This window comes from Zalophus californianus, chromosome 8 (genome assembly GCF_009762305.2).
Source record: "Zalophus californianus isolate mZalCal1 chromosome 8, mZalCal1.pri.v2, whole genome shotgun sequence".
Taxonomy (NCBI): Eukaryota; Metazoa; Chordata; class Mammalia; order Carnivora; family Otariidae; genus Zalophus; species Zalophus californianus.
Window position 1 is genome coordinate 121,430,306 of NC_045602.1, and position 16,081 is coordinate 121,446,386.

Below are 16,081 nucleotides of genomic sequence, written 5' to 3' on the forward strand. Positions count from 1 at the left end.
TATGGGATGTGGTCTCACTGCTCAGCTCAGCAAGGGTGGCTCCCTCCCCAGGAACTGGGGCTGGGCTGGGCCTGGAAGGGGCTGTACCTGTCCCGCTGCTGTGGATGTGGGTCAGAGGGGAGCCAGAGTCCACATCCTTGGATAAAAGCAGGCCCAGGAAGTAAGAGAGGGTATAGAAAATCGGTAAGAACAGGTGGGGTACAACAACTATTTGGAGCCTAGGGTAGGAAATGTTTGTTGAGCAAGATGGCGTGAACGTATTTGGGAGGCAGATTTTCCACTTTCCGTGTGTGCTGGCCAGAAGCTGTAGGGAGCTTGTTCGGGTTTGCTTGTGTGGCTAAGCTTACAGTCAGGATGGCAGGAATTAAGGGTGCTAAGCCAATTTCTAATCCAGTACTCACTGGATCCCAGAGGCCCAAAGTAGACTCCCTGTGTTGATTGGTTAGTTGAAAAAGGGAGTGGTCACTACTCCCCAGGGCTCCTGTACGCATGTTGGTAGGGTCCCTACAAAAATGGTTCAGGGTGAAAGGTGAGTTATCCTGGCCAAACGAAGCAGGAAGGTCACTTAGCCCTAGGCCCTCTGGCTTGCTAGCAAGCACAGGTATATTCGGGAGGAGAGCCATCTCCTTGATGGTCTCTTAACTCCCTGGGGCTGGGCTGGTGTTGGCCCACAGAAGAGAACCCTGGAAGGTCCTTCTTGGCAAGCCTGCATTTCACTGGCCCGTGAGGGAGGGAGCATTCACACCAGGAATAAAGGAGGTTATGTAGCTATCAGTGCTTTGGAGCAATTACAGCCAAGTTTTGTAAATTCTGTGCTGTTGAGGTAGCTAAACCATTGAACATAAAGAATGGCAACACAGAGGCTCTTGAAATAATCGAAACACTTAATGGCTTGGGGGGTAGGTGATGAGAATTTGGACCTGAGGTTTGGGACTTAAGCAGGACTGTCCACAACCAGGTGACAAACCTTGGTCCAGAACTAGAAATTAGGGGCAGAAGACCTTGCAGGCATAAGATTTTACTGATGAGGAGAAACTCCTGCTTACCTTTTCCAGCAGGGATCTTCCTACAAGTCCTCTGAGGGCAGGAGCCAGCAACTAGATCCTGGTCAAAAAAAATCGTGAAGGTCACCCTTGGTGGTGGCAGGCCTGGGAGAGCAAACCAGAGGATGGGAAGCTGACCTGGCCAATGGGGATGAGGGAAGAGGTTGGACAGGTATGTGAGGGCCAGAGAGGACAGGCCCCGAAAAATGCTTGAGAACGGAGTTGGGAGAAGACCCACCCCCTTGCTTATTACTCCAGTAGGTTGGTTCCCTCTTCACACTTCAGCCTTGTCCAGAAGCAGAAGCCTGATGTGTAGTCTGAAGAACTCCCTCCTAACAGGCTTTTCTGTGATGCTCCAGTCCAGCTGTGGGCAAAGTGGGATGGTTTCCATGTGCCAGGTTATCTGGCTGCTTGCTTGGCTCCTCTTTCCCTTACCCCCTGCATCTGCTCAGCAGCTCATGTCCATTTTTTTGTCAAATCCACCTTGGGCCTATGTCATATTTAAAAAATGAAAAAAGTCTTGTAGCTCCCAGCCGTTTCCAGCCCCCACCCCCTCTGTCTCCCATTTTACGCACAAGCGCCTGGAGTGAGTCGCCCGCCCTGCCGGGTCATTCCTCCACCCACTGCAACCGGCTTCTGTCCCACCTTGACTCAATCGTCCCTCCATTCTGACCACAGTCACCAACGAATGAATGACCAAACTAACAAATGGGCTCTGCATTTTGTATCTTAAGTTCTTTGTGGCGCTGGACACTTAACCACTCTTCCATTTAATAGCTCTATTGAAAACTTTACGTATCATAAAATCCACCCATTCCAAGTATATTCTTAGTAACTACTGAGGGCTATGGCCATGACCATAAACCAGTTTATGTATACCATCCTCCCCAGTAAGATCCCTCGTGCCCACGTAAAGTTAATCCCCACTCCCACCTCCAGCCTCCACTAATCTACTTTCTCTATAAATTAGTCTTTTCTGGTGGACATACATACAAATGGAATGGTACAACATGTGAGCCCTTCCCTCTCCAAGCACTTCTCTCTAGCTTCCATGATGGCACCCTCTCCTGGTTTTACTCCTGTCTCTCTCAGGCTGCTGCATCTTGGTCATCTCCCCTCTCTGGTCCTGGCTCTGTGGCTCTCTCCTCTGCACAGAAGAAAGGGGCTAGTGGATTTCATTCGCACAGGAGGGCAACAACTCCCAGACCTCCCATCTCCAGCCTAGGCCCCTTTCCTGAGCTCCAGACCCATGCTGGAGCTGCAGGACATGTCCCCAAGCTACTCAATCTCAAATCTCTGGAACTGAGCTCAGTACCAACTACTCCGCGGCCACTGGGCTGTGTCACATCTCAGGGAAAGACACCACCATGCACTCTGCCCCTCAACCAGAGTCTAGGGCCACCACCATCCTTCACTCCTTTCTTTCTCTTACCTCCACATCCAGTAAATTACCAACTCTGAAATCACCTCCTAAATGCCATATACATCAAATACAGGTATTTCTCCTGCAAAAAGCTTTATAATTTTTTTTTTAAACTCAGAAAAGAGTTTACTTAGATTTCAGTGTTTACAAAATCCCTCATATAATGGGATGCTCTCTCAACTTGTTTTGAACCAAAAAGCACTTTTTGGAGAAAAGACATTACCCTGAAATGACCTCAGTCAAGCTAGTTTTGGACGATTATAAGTAGTCCCCTGACAAAATCAGTAAACGAGGCAAAGAAATTTACCACAGACTTAGTAATTATTTCTCACAATCCCAAGTATTACATATAAACAAGCCTCTTAAAGGTAACTTTAATAGCAAGACAGCATTGATTTTTTTTTTTTTTAGGCTTGGCAATAGTATGATAGTATATATATGTGTATATATACACACACACACATACGTGTGTGTATTTTAACAGTTTCAGCAAAACACATACTTAAACAGACTTAAGATTTGTGTCAAAATAATATGGAAGGGGTTAGTGGGTGGAGTTTGACATGAAACGAGAGTGGCCAGGGGCGCCTGGGTGGCTTAGTCGTTAAGCGTCTGCCTTCGGCTCAGGTCATGGTCCCAGGGTCCTGGGATCGAGCCCCGCATTGGGCTCCCTGCTCGGCGGGAAGCCCGCTTCTCCCTCTCCCACTCCCCCTGCTTGTGTTCCCTCTCTCGCTTTCTGTCAAATAAATAAATAAAAATCTTAAAGAAAAAAAAAAAAGAGTGGCCATCAGTTAATAATTGAAGCTGGCTGATGGGTACAAGGAAGTTCACTATACTATCCTGTCTACACTTACATACATTTGAAATTTTCCATATAATTTTTAGTGCAATACAGTAAGTAGTTATTATGCAGATCATTAATATATACCTATGAAAGAAATGAAAAGAAAGTTGTTTTGATATTACACAAAAGGTAATTATGCTTAGATTAAGATTTCTAGTAATGGCATCACATACTGACTCGAAAAGTATTCTCTTCAACAACATGAATGAGTCTCAAAAACATGCTGAACATAGACCACGGTTACATACCCCTTGATTCCATTTATATTAAATTCTGGAAGAGGCAAAACTACTCTAGTGATGGGAAGTATGTTAGTGATTGCTGGACGAGAGGGCAGGGGAGACTGACTACAAAGGGGCACTGAGGTTCAGGGTGATGGAAATGTCCTGTACCTTGATAGGGTGGAGGTTACATGAGGGCATACATTTGTCAAAGCTCATCAAACTTTACACTTAAAAAGGGGTCCACTTTTTTTTATGTGTAAGTTACTCCTCAATCAAGCTGATTTTTCAAAAGTACTCTGAAACTTAGAAAGCAGTGAAGGTGATGTGCTTTCAGAAATTATATTAGATGACTCAAAAGTAGCTCTCCTGGTGACAACTACATAGAAATCAAAGATTCATAGAGAATTTGAACATAAGTTTATTACTGCAAAGGTGAATGTAGGAAAATAAATATTCATAAATATACTGTTTTAAATATGTGATTTAGAATATGTTTAACTAAATAAACTTATATTGGCCATTTGAATCATGTGTCTCTAAAAATGTTTCTGTTTTAGTTGCAAAGAAGCCACAAAACATCTGGAGTGCCCTTATTGCAAAAACAAGTGATCACCTTATACTGGGAGTTGCCATATCTCCAGGCATACACATTATCTCTCACTTAGCTCTACCCTCACAGCTACCAACAGGTGTCTCTTCTCAGTGCTCCAGGGGCCTTATCACATTGAATTGTCATCTGTTGACAAACGTCTGTTGGCATTTCTTTACCCACAAGTGGAGTGAGAACTTGGTCTGATTCATCTCTGCTGTCTTCCTGCTATAGAGGAGCATCAGGAGAGTTTGTTGGAAGAAAGAAAGAGAAAGCAGAAAAACTGCAGGTAAGCCTGGGACTGGGCCAGTGGCTAGCAAGGGCTCTCCCCTTCTCTTACTTCAGTGAAACAATTATAGTAACCCTGCCCACCTCCCTGAACAAGGTACATCTGGAGCCCAGCTCTCCTGCCACAACACCTGGAGCCCACTACAAGAGCCCATCAGCAAAGGGTTAGTAGAGTCTGTAGAGTCTGCAGAGAGAGAAGTCCTGGCAGTGGCTGGGCCAGGCCTGGTTTTGCCTTGAAAACACGAGGCTCTGGGGGGCTCAGGGTCCATCCCAGGTACGAAGGGAAGCAGAAAAACATGACCTAAAAAGTGAGATCCAGGGTGCCTGGGTGGCTCAGTCGTTTAAGTGTCTGACTTCAACTCAGGTCACGATCCCAGGGTTCTAGGATCGAGCCCCACGTGGGCTCCCCACTCAGCTGGGAGTCTGCTTCTCACTCTCGCTCTGCCCCTCCCCATGCTCGTGCTCACTCTCTCTTTCTCTCTCTCAAAGAAATAAGTAAAATCTTTAAAAAAAGAAGAAGCGTGAGATCCAACAACTAAGTTGGAGCCATAGATAGATATTGGGGCCAGAGGTCAAGAGCCTGAACTGTAGGTTGTGGGGTGGAGCTCAAGGTGCACTGAGGTGAGTATTAAGTACCAGCTGTATACAGAGGTACAGGTTAGCCAGTTCAAACTCAGAGATGAGCTAGTCAGACACCTAACATAAGAAACTACCAAGCAAAAATTTTAAAGAACAGTTTTAAAGAAAATGGTACGAGGAAACAAAACTGTAAGCCTATAACTCTGCCTACTTTCAGTTGTGGAAGGGCCTTCATTGAGCTATACTTTTATATTATCCCTTCTATATTCATGCAAGGTCATTACCAGGAACAAATGAAAGCTGCATATCTAAAAAAAAAGAAAACCGCGTATCTGTTGGGAACATTCTCTATTATCTCAATCAAATAAGTGTCCATATGAGAAACATCTTTTATAATTGCACCCCAGGAAAATTTTTCTCCCCCGGAGAATCAGTTAACAGAATAAAAAGTTTTTGCTTTGGCTACCAGGAAGCTCAGCCACATTTGATTCTCAGTAACAACAGTCATGTTAAGCCATACTAACTGTATTATATTCCTCCTTCTTATAATAGCCTATTCCAATTCTACAATGCAATATTTTTGTCCTTTGTTTTAAATACTCTAAATTTTTTTAAAGGACGGGAATGGAATACATTTGAGATGGGCACAGAGATTCTCCTTCAAGGAAGCACTTGTTGCCCCTGCTGCTGGGAGACCTGTCAGCCCTCAAAGATCGCCTCGGTTCCAGAGAGCCATGTGACTGAGGCTCTGCTCTTCCCAGGGCTGACTGAAGTGGGACTATGAAGGCCCAGCCATTTCAAGCCAGCCCCAGACGACAGCTCCCTGGAGGTTGCCTGAGGCTGTCACCAGGCCTGCATCACAGCTTAACTTCTCCCTGTGCCCCCTCCTGTTTCCTTCTCTCTCTCCCACAGTGTTGATCCCAAGAGCCCTCCCTCTCAAACATTCTGCACACTAGCCTCTGCCACCGAGTCTGCTTCCCAAAGAACCTAATCTGTGACATTTAATCAAATACAGACGGTCCCTGATTTATGGTAGTTTGACTCACGATTTTTTAGCTTAACGATGGTGCGAAAGCGATATGCATTCAGTAGAAACTGTACTTTGGATTTTGATCTTTTCCCAGCCAGTAATATGCAGTGCAATCCTCTCGTGATGCTGGGCAACGGCCATGACTCCCAGTCAGCCATGTAATCAAGAAGGTAAATAACCCATTCGCTTACAACCACTCCACCCATACAACCATTCTGTTTTTCACTTTCACTACAGTATTCAGTAAATTACATGAGACATTCAACACCCTATTATAGAATAGGCTCTGTGTTAGATGATTTTGCCCAACTATACGCTAATGTTAGTGTTCTGAGTACATTTAAGGTAGGCTAGGCTAAGCTATGATGTTCAGTAGGTCAATTACAGTAAATGCATTTTCGACTTACACTATATTTTCAACTTATGATGGGTTTATTGGGATGTAACCCCATCATACGGCAAGGAAGATCTATAACTAAAAATAGAAAACATCATGTAGGGATATTATGGAAAGGGGTGAGAATACACAATGAAATAATTCATACCCACACGGAAGGCAACATTAGCATTGACTCTGGAGCCAGGCTGCCTGGGTTTGAACCCCATCTCTGCCATCTCTCAACTGTGTGTCCAGAAGCACGTCTCTTTCTCTCTGCCTCAGTTTTTTCATCTGTAGGTTGGAAATAATAAGGGTACTTATCTCATGGTGCTGTAATAAGTAAATGAGCCAAATGTGGGTAAAGCAGTTATATAGGGCTTAACTCTATGCCAAGTGCTGTTCTAAGTGTTCGATAAATAAACATCTGTGAGGTCAGGCCCACAGGGCCAGAGGGGCATCTGAGCTGGGACCCATACTCAGAATCCAGGCACACCTAGGTATGGGGTGGGCCAGGGCATGCTGAAGCACGAGTGCTGACAGAAACAGGCCCAAGCAGGGCTAGCCTGGGTGATGTCAGGGCATGTATCTTGTGTGGGTTCTGGGCTGCTCCCTCCAAGCCAGCTCAGCTGCATGCATTGCCAGGAACACCCACGTACCCATATATATGCTGAGCTGGGGAAGCCCAAAACCAGCCACACCCTCTGCATGCCCTGCTTTTCCTGAATCTCTCTTGGTGAAGGAGGCACCTGAGGCCTGAGATGCTAGCTCAGAAGTCCCAGGAGGAAATGGGGCCTTTTTTCTGATTAAGGGCCTGGCAGCAGACTGAAAACATGAGCTCCTGTTGATAGAGATTCCCGGAGCCCCCTGGGGCCTAGCCCTGGAGGCAAAAGCAAAAAGCAAGGAAACATGGTCTGCGTGCTAGAAAGCTCTCAGAAAATGGAGACAGAATTTTAAAAGTGTATCACAGCCTGCAGGCTGCCCAAGTCAGCACAGAAGCTCAGTGAGACTGTAGCACTTTGCAGGGGGTGTCCAGGACAAATGGACAAGATCAGATAAGCATAGAGAGGCCACCATTCAGTCCCCACCTGTCTTCCTGGCTTCATCACCTGCCGTGTTCCCCATCACTTAATAAAACTCTAGCCTTTTTTATTCCTACACTCATTAAGCTCTTTCTGGCCTCAGAGCCTTTGTACATGTTGTTACCTCTGCCTGGAAAGTACTATCTTCCACCCACCTCTAATAATTCACCTGGCCAGCTATTCACATCCTGTAGACCTCTGCTGAGTTCTAGAGAGGTCTTCCTTTTCTACTAAGAGAGAGCTAAAGTAGGTGTGCCCTCATGTTTTATCGGTAGCTCTCTGTGCTCTTCCTCCCTACCCGCCATCACAACCGTCCCTACATAACCATTTATCTGTTTAATGTCTGAATCCCTGGACGTTGGTGCTGGATTTCTCTTTTTCTCCCAACCCAGGACACTAAGTCCAGCACGGGGCAGCTCAGGGCAGCACCACTTTAAGCCCAAGGCAGCCCAAGCCATACTCTGTGAGCATTCACGTTCTGTGAAGTTCCCTGTGCCCAGGGCCAGCCATGCCCAGGGCCTCCCCTCACCTGTAATGACTAGCCAGCTAGCCTCTGTGCCCACTGACTGCTGACCACCAGGACCAACTTAAAGCTCTCTTGTGAAGCAAAAAAAAAAAAAAAAAAGCATGGACTCAAGACAGACCTGGGTTCAAATTCCCACTTGTTACTCGTGTGGCCTTGGGGCAAGTTGCAGAACTCATCTGAATCTCAGGTTCCTCATCAGTAAATTGGGGACAGTAATCCCTGATTAGAGGATAATTATGAGGATCAGGTGTGATTACACCTGTAAGCCTTGTAGTGCTAGGCCAGGCACTGGGTCAACTTTTGTGCCCTCCCTCCCACTTTAAAGGGTGGGCACTAGGTGGCAGTCCATCTCAATCACTCCACCTTCCCCAGGTGGCTGAAGCTTACAAAAGTCTCAGCTTCATGCTGGATTCTCAGCTTCCTAGGGGCCACAACTTGAGGGAATCTAAACACAAACCCACACAAATTACCACTGCAGCAAGATAAAGTCAGAGGCAGCCCCAGACACGAGTCACCACCCAGCGGGGTAGGTTGTCTGAGCACACACTCATATACTCACGAATTCCTGACACCTGGGTCCTTTTCTGGCATCAGCTGAGTGCTCTGCTGGGCCTCTAGCCTCTAAAAGGTTGTCCTGCTTTGCCTGACTCAACATCTGTCAGACCGGCTCCACTGTGACCACAGGTGTCTTCAGTTTGTCTGTGAACGGGGGCAGCTACACTGCAGGGGCAAGTCTAGGGATGGCTTCAAGAAGACAATGTGAATTATTCAAATAACCACTAAAAGGCCCTTGTGGCTGGAGCATGGAGGTTGAGGGCGAGGTGGTGAGAGACAAGGAGGGAGAGAGAGAAAGGGCCCGACCATACAGGACCAGCTGGAGAGGAGGGAGTATAGATTTTAAGTGCAGTGGGAAGTCATGGAGGGTTTGAGGCCGGAGGTAGGGGATCGCGATTTAATTTCCTCTTAAAGATTAAAGCATGAATAGATGCAGGCAAGATCAGGGAGAGTAAATAGTCTGGATGAGACAAGATGGACGTCAGGCTTGTGGGTGGAGTGGAGATAGCCGATGGTAGAAGCAAAAAGGCCTTGCTAGATTGCTGGGTGGTTGAGGCCGACAGAGGAATCAAGGATAACTCCAAGGGTTTTGGCCCAAGCACCTTAGAAGACTTAGTGCCATGTTCCGAGAAAGTGAAGACTGTGGAAAGAGCTGTTTGAGGAGGGAGGTGAGACGCTCATGTTAAGCGGGGCCGTGGAACAGACAGTGGGATGCGGGGGAAATACAGGTTTGGGGCTACGTGTGCCTGGGTCTGGGGTGAAGCCATGCGAAAGTTCGGGTCGCCTTAGGAACTGGCTCAGGACCTAGCCCAGAGGGAGAGAAACTTCTGGGGCTGAAAGGCAGCGGCCGGAGAGGCAGGAGGAAAACACGGGGAATTAGGCCACGAAAACCAAAGCTCCGGAAAGCATTTGCAAGAGGGGCGCGTGGAGGCGGAGCATGAGGTGGGGCAGTGGCTGATGAGAAGCACAGAGATGGAGGCCACCGGGGGCCACAGGTCTAAAGGCCCTACAGCGGACGCTCAGGCCTGGGGGCTTCTCCGCATGACGGGTCTGTCGAAGGCCACACCGGCCGCAAGGGAGGGACAGACGGGAGCCCGGCCGTCGCAGGAGCGCCTGAAGCCAGCCCTGCGCTGCCAAGAGGGAGGGGCGGGACATGCCTGCTGTCCATCAGAGCCCACCGGCCAATCCGCAGGCTGCTCCGCCCCCGCCCCTCCCCGGAGAGGGCGCGCAGAGGACCCGCCTCCGCCGCCGCAGCCGCTGCTGCCGCCGCCGCCGCCGCCGCCGCCGCCGCCGCGGGTGTGAGGCGGCCCGGCCTGGCCTGGCCTGGCTGGCTCCCTCCGCCGGGCAGCCCGCCCAGGTAACCGGGTTCGGCCGGCGGGCCTGGAGGCGCTCTGCACCCTCGTCTCTTCTCCCGGCCGCCGCGCGGGGGAGCGAGGTTGAGAAAACGGCTGCGGCTGGGCCTGTACGGAACGACTGACTGACGGGCCGACGCGGGGGCTGTCGCGCGTGACGGGGCCGGCCGGGGGCAGCGTGAGGAAGCTGTGCGGGACGGAGCGACAAGCTGGTTGACCGCGAGCGGCGCGCGCGCTCCCGCCTCCATTTCGACCCGCGCCCCCGACCGGGGCCTGTCCGGGGGGTCGCGGGGCGCAGGCGCGGAGGGCGGCGGGCGGGGGTCCTCTCCACGGGCGCGCGGGCGCCTTTGTTCCCGGCGCGCGGGCCGGGGCGGGGACCTGAGAGCCGCCCCGCCTCCCGCTCAGGCCCCGCCCCGTCTCCGCCCGCAGGACCCGCCGCCGGGCCCGCTCGCCGGCCGCCTCAGCCGCCGCCTCCTGCTCCCGCCGGTCGGGCCTGCGCCGCCGCGCCGCCGCCGCCCCCCCTCCACTCCCGCCACCCCCACCCCCAGTGCAGAAGCCATGGCGGGCGCCGCGTCCCCCTGTGCCAACGGCTGCGGGCCCGGCGCGCCCTCGGGACGCCGAGGTGCTGCACCTCTGCCGCAGGCCTCGAGGTGGGCACCGTCATGACTTTGTTCTACTCCAAGAAGTCGCAGCGGCCGGAACGGAAGACCTTCCAGGTCAAGCTGGAGACGCGGCAGATCACGTGGAGCCGTGGCGCCGACAAGATCGAGGGGGCCAGTAAGTGCGCCCCTTCCCCGGGGCCCGCTGTGCGCGGGGGGCCGCGGGAGTCCGCGCTGGGGCTCCCGCGCGCCCAGGCCGCCGATGGAGTGACTTGGGTAAACTTTCGGGCCCTCCCCCACAGCCTCAGGGCCCCCGCCCCCGCCTGGTCCCCGGTGGTCACCGGGGGCGGGGGGCATCCGGGTCCTCAGTCACCTGACAGGACACCCCCCTCCCCCCCCCGCCCGGGGGGGAGTGTTCTAGGCGCTTTGCCCAGAGGCCTAAAAATCCTAGCCCGTTGGAGACCGGCGGGCAGGCATCGGGTCCCCCCTGTCCCCGGGAGTGGTGTTGACCGAGGCGAGGGAAGCCCAGGCAGCGTCAACCCGCCTAGCCCCAGAATCCGGCCAGACCAGACGGTCACCGCCCACCACCTTTTTTCCCAAAGGAGTAGGCCTGGTGAAACTTTCTGGGCCCCCGGGTTGGGGCTCTATTTGCAAAGGAACCTTTGGGTTCCCTGAGTAGAACTTAGATGTTGGGGTAGGGTTGGTTTTGGATCCGAGCCAGGCCTACTCATCTGTCTCTTGGGGAGAGGGTGGAAGGTGGTCCTGTTTGGTTTGGAAAAGCCTGAGAGAAGGCAGTGGCTTTTTCCCGCTGCTGCTTTTGTCTTGAAGCTGAATTTTAGAGGTTTGCGTGGATGGGCAGACACAGAGCCAGGACAGGGACTCTTGGTAAAGGGGCCAGGCTCCCCTTGCCCTTGGAAGCACATTCTCAAGAGCTTGGCCCAGAAAGGCCAGCCTCAGTGCCTTGGAGTCAGGTACTTTTTTCAAGACTGTGCAGCCAGTTTGGGGTCTAAGCCCTTTGTGTCCTGCGTCCCGTGTTTCATGGCTGCAGGGAGCCGGGAGTAGCTACTTTTGGTTTCCTGCCTCTTTGCCTTCTCAGGCCTGAGCGTGGCTGCTTTGGGACAGGTCTAGTTGGGAGGAGGGAGTTGGGGGATTTTGAGAAACCCCTGATCTTTGAGTGTTATGCCACTTAGTGCATGCCTGTGCTGTGGCCGGATGGGCACCCAGCTCTGCCTTCCATACCCCCACCTTCAAGTGTGGGAGGTAGTGTGTCTGCAACCCTAGGTTGTGGGTTGCTTTCTGCAAGGACTCCCCTAGAGACTGGTGTTAGAGCCAGGGTCAGAACCAGGTCCATGTGGAGGCGGGGGGGTCAGGAAGTGACACCCCAAGGGAGGGTCCTGCAGACCTCCTTGGTATGGTGTACATGTGTGTAGATGGGGTGAGGAGATTGAGAGGAAGGAAAGTCTTGTGGTGAGGCAGCCATCCTCAACTACAAACTCCAGATCTGATACGGCTGCTGAACTTAGAAATGGCAGCTGCCTTTCTCTGCCTCCATCAGCCCTGTCAGCTATCGAGAGAAAACTTAGTGATTTGAGAGACTGGATTCCAAAGTTGTGGAAGGACAGACACCGCAGGGAATCACATAGTCCTGGGGATGTCACCCAGGCATCAAGACTCCAGGCACAGCCCCTTCCTTGCTTTTATGGTGCTCCCTGTGCTCTACTCAGTTGGTGGCACTGGCTGGAGGTTCCCTGATAGAGATTTCCTGGGTAACTAACAGACTGCACTTCAAACCGTGCATGTGATCAGCAGGCAGTAAGTGCAGCACCGTGGTTGAAGGCAAGGCTGGATCTGAAGCCCATATATTAGTTGTGGGCCAGTTACTTATTTTTCTCTGAGCTAAGTTTCCTTATCTGTAAAACAGGAGTGGTAATATATACACTATGTATGGTTGCTTTGGAGATTAAATGAGAATTGTAAAACCTTTAGCACAGTGCCTGATACGATGTAAACATTTAATAAATATAAGCTGTTTTTAATAATGATAGAAATAATAGACTATGACTGCTCTCCATCCTGGACTGTCAGTGTTGAGGGTGGTGGAGTGTGGCTGTAGGAGAGCCTGAGGGGATAGAAAGGGAGGAGGAGGGGAACCAAGTTCACATTTCACTTAGATCACTACCCTGAAAAAGGGAGGAAATGGTTTTGTTTTGCTTCAACCCATCTCCTCACCCTCCCACCTATCGTATATAGCACTGTACATGACAGTAAAATTTATGGAGTAAATCTATGGAGATTTGCGCATCTGACTCCTGGGTGTGACTATCTTATTTGTAAGTTGGGGCCTGAACAGGAGGGAGGTGTGTGGAGAAGGAAGAGTCTTGTCCATTGTGTGTCAGGTCTTCAGGGGATGGTGACAGGAATGCAGAGGACCCAATGGCCTCGGCCCCCGGGGTAGGTCAGCTAGAGAGGTACAGATTCAGTGATCTCATCAGCTGGGAGTGTAGGCAAAGAATATAGGAGTCTTGGTCCTTTGATTTTAGAGGCCCAGATTGAAGGAGTCTGAGTAAAAATGCTAGCAGATGGTTGTGTAGAGTTCACACCTTGTAAGTGGAGCCTCTCGCTGAAGCTACCCCACTTCTGCCCATTCGTGGTGCACCTTGTTCATGGGTACTGATCCCTGCAGCCCCCTTCTGCAGGCTCCGAGGAAGGTTGGGCTGCCAGCTGTGTCCCCTGCCATCTGGCCTTTTCCTGCTGACTCTGCCAGGGTTCCATGTAGTGCTTGTAGCCCGGCCAAGGAGAGAGGCGCTTCTGCTACCCGCAGGGTGTCTGTGGACCTGAAGGATGGATGCTGTGGTTCAATGAAAATGCACAGCACTCATGCATCAGACCTCATTCCGACCTAACTCCCTGCCTTTTCACTTTGCCACTTGTGAATTGGGGCTGACATGTACTGATTTCTAGAGTGGTAGTTTGGCTCAAAAGAGGGGTGGGGGAGTGCTTTGGTACTAGTTGTCATGGTGATGTGACAGGAACCAGGTTGATGTTTGGCTTTTTATGTTACAGATACATAAATGAATACAAAGCAGTTACAGACTTCCTGCTGAGTGCTACAGAGACTTTTCACCATATTTTCTTGGCTAATCTTCACAAGGGTCCTGGGTAGGGGGGCTGTGTCTGGAGTCCCACCCCATTTTACAGAGGAGGAAATGGAAATACAGGGAGTGAATTGTGCCATGGGGTGATAGTGCTAGTATGTGACAGTCTCAGCTGGACCCAGCTCTCCAATCATTGACTGGCTGGCCATCCCAAGAGGACTCTCATCCCCAGGGTTGTGCTGCCAGTGGGCCTGCCTCAGGCTCCGTACCCAGTGGTCTCTTTTGCTCCTCCAAGGAGAAATTTTTGACCCTCAGCCCCTCTAGGTTCTGGCTCCATACTTTTCCTTCTGATGCCTTTCTGGGGTGAGCAGGTTCAGTCAAGGGTCATTGTGGGCATCATGGCCTGGATGGAGGCTCCATGGAGGGCTTTGAATGACAGCCATGCTCATCTGTGGGGACTTTTGGAGCCTCATGCTTTCCACTTTGATTCTTCCCTACTCTTCTAGATGCTAGACCTCCTTAAGTGATGAATGAAAACAGGTCCTTGCCCCCAGGGAAACAAACAGACAATGATAATTCCTGGTTGTACCTTTGATGGGGTGGGGAGGTAGTGGTGGCAGAATAGAGCAAACCTCTCAGACAAGGCAGTCAGGCTCAGAGAGGAGGTGATAATGGGACCACTTGTCTGGGGCTCGACCTCTGTGGCTGTCAGGCTGGTGACACAGACCACGAGGCTTGCTCTGCCGACTGGGCCTGAAGTGCCTGAGGTAGGCAGGCCGGGTGTCATGGGGGTTTTCTTTGTACTGGTTGATTGCTCCTAATGGGAAAGGGGCAAGAACATGTGTCCGGAACTCCAGAGCTAGCCATCCCTGCCTGTGTATTTCCTGTCTGACTGTAGTTTTTCCAGGGGAAGTCAGACCTCTTAGTGTTTCCTCAGCACCCGAGGCTTGCCCTGATGTATGTGTTTCCAGACCAGCTCTGCCAGGCCCCCCGTCCAGCTGGGGCTTTCTCTTTCCTGTGAACCTAGGAAAGGGGCCTATTTCACAAATGACTGGAGAAGCTGAGCACACCCAACATTGCCCCCCCCAACACACATTTCCAGCTGAGGAGAGTCCTAGGAGAAGGGGGGGTACAGTTGGAGGAGGGGTATGTTCTTGTGCACCTTGTGGAGTGCTTTGTTCAGGGAAGCATCCATGCTGCCCTGTTTGGGGGCAGTTGTCTTTGAGAACAGTATAGTAACAGGTGACAAGATTCTAGGCAGAGCCAGGGATAAGGAATGGACATGAGCAGCAGTTGGTAATTGACCCACAGTAACTGGAGGTTTGTGGCTTTAGACTCAGTCCGATTTGGGTTCAAGATACTGTGTGTGTGTGTGTGTGTGTGCGCGTGTGTGTGTGTGCGCGCGCGCGTGTGCGCGCACACACAGATGCATAGACTTGAGTCATTGGCCAGAGATCTTGGCCACTAACCTTGTTTTGTGTAGTCTCTTGGAATGAGGGGAATTTATTCAGTAAATATTGCTTGAACACCTATTTGCCCAGTGCTAGGCACTAAGGGTGAGTTAAGACATGGACTGTGCCATTAAAGAACTCCCACATTCCTGGAAGAGACAGAATTGGGAACGTGTAATTATAACCATGTGTGCTATGTACCATAATAAAGGTCTATACCAAGAGCTCTGTGGGTGCAGAGTAGCAAGCTCTGCTTAGTGAGCTGGGGTTGACAGGAGAGAGCCAGGGAAGGCTTCTGGGGGTTGGGGTCAGGTGACCTGTGCCTTAACTGATTGAAGAACTTGCCTGTGCCCGGGTTGAACAAGGGTGATCCCTGTGCAGGGCTCAGGTATGCATTTAATGTGGTAGAGATAAGGCTGGGGCTGGTTGGGAGCAGTTTAGGGAGGGCCACAGGGTGCCATGCTCTTGGGTTTTGCTCTGTCCTGTCAGCAGAGGCTGAAGTGGGGCTGTCTTGCATTTTATCTCGGAGAGGTTGAGGGAAACCAGTAAAGCTACTACAGTTTGCAGGAGAGAGCTGGTGAGCGGGGGCAGGACTTCCTCTGGAGGTGAGGCCAGACAGGGACGAAGCAGCGGTGGAGGGTTGGGGGCTGGGTCTGGAGGGATGAGCCAGTGGAGCACAGTAGTTTAGCATTTGGGTTCTGAACTCAGACTGCCTAGGTTGTGCCACTTACTTGCTCTGTGACCTTGAGGTGTGACTTTCTCTCTGGGCTCTTTGTCTACAAAAGGGGGATATAGTAACAAACTGCATTTGTCTCATAAGGGGTTTTGTGACGATTGAGGAAGATCTTCATAGAGGGCTTCACATGGAGTGTGGTGCTGTGGGAGCTCTGACGAGGAGGATGAGGATTAAGTTCCCCAGGAGGACCCAGTAGCTGAAGGGAACCATTGTACCTGTCATATTGAGGGGCTGGAGCCTGGCCACCAGGCCCTTTGATTGGGAGATGAGGAGGCCCACCCATTCTCTT

General features: G+C 51.1%; 1 protein-coding gene and 1 long non-coding RNA gene across 3 annotated transcripts in view; one reads left to right on the forward strand and one right to left on the reverse strand.

Moving 5' to 3' along the window:
• Nucleotides 1-70: 70 nt before the first annotated feature.
• On the reverse strand, nt 71-10,241 carry LOC118357284. 2 transcript variants are annotated; one of them, XR_004820265.1, is made up of 3 exons: nt 8,564-10,241; nt 6,566-6,690; nt 71-1,407 (listed from the first exon to the last, which is right to left on the reverse strand). It is a non-coding gene; the product is annotated as an uncharacterized LOC118357284 (long non-coding RNA). The 2 variants fall into 2 exon arrangements; XR_004820264.1 differs by having other exon boundaries at nt 71-1,533.
• A 213-nt stretch (nt 10,242-10,454) lies between these two features.
• The window catches only part of PLCG1 (phospholipase C gamma 1), a 34,718-nt gene continuing 29,091 nt past the window's right edge, over nt 10,455-16,081 (forward strand). Inside the window, 3 exon segments of the mRNA XM_027623687.2 lie at nt 10,455-10,523; nt 10,525-10,551; nt 10,553-10,688. Coding sequence (XP_027479488.2) covers nt 10,470-10,523; nt 10,525-10,551; nt 10,553-10,688 — 217 coding nt within the window. The 5' untranslated portion in view covers nt 10,455-10,469.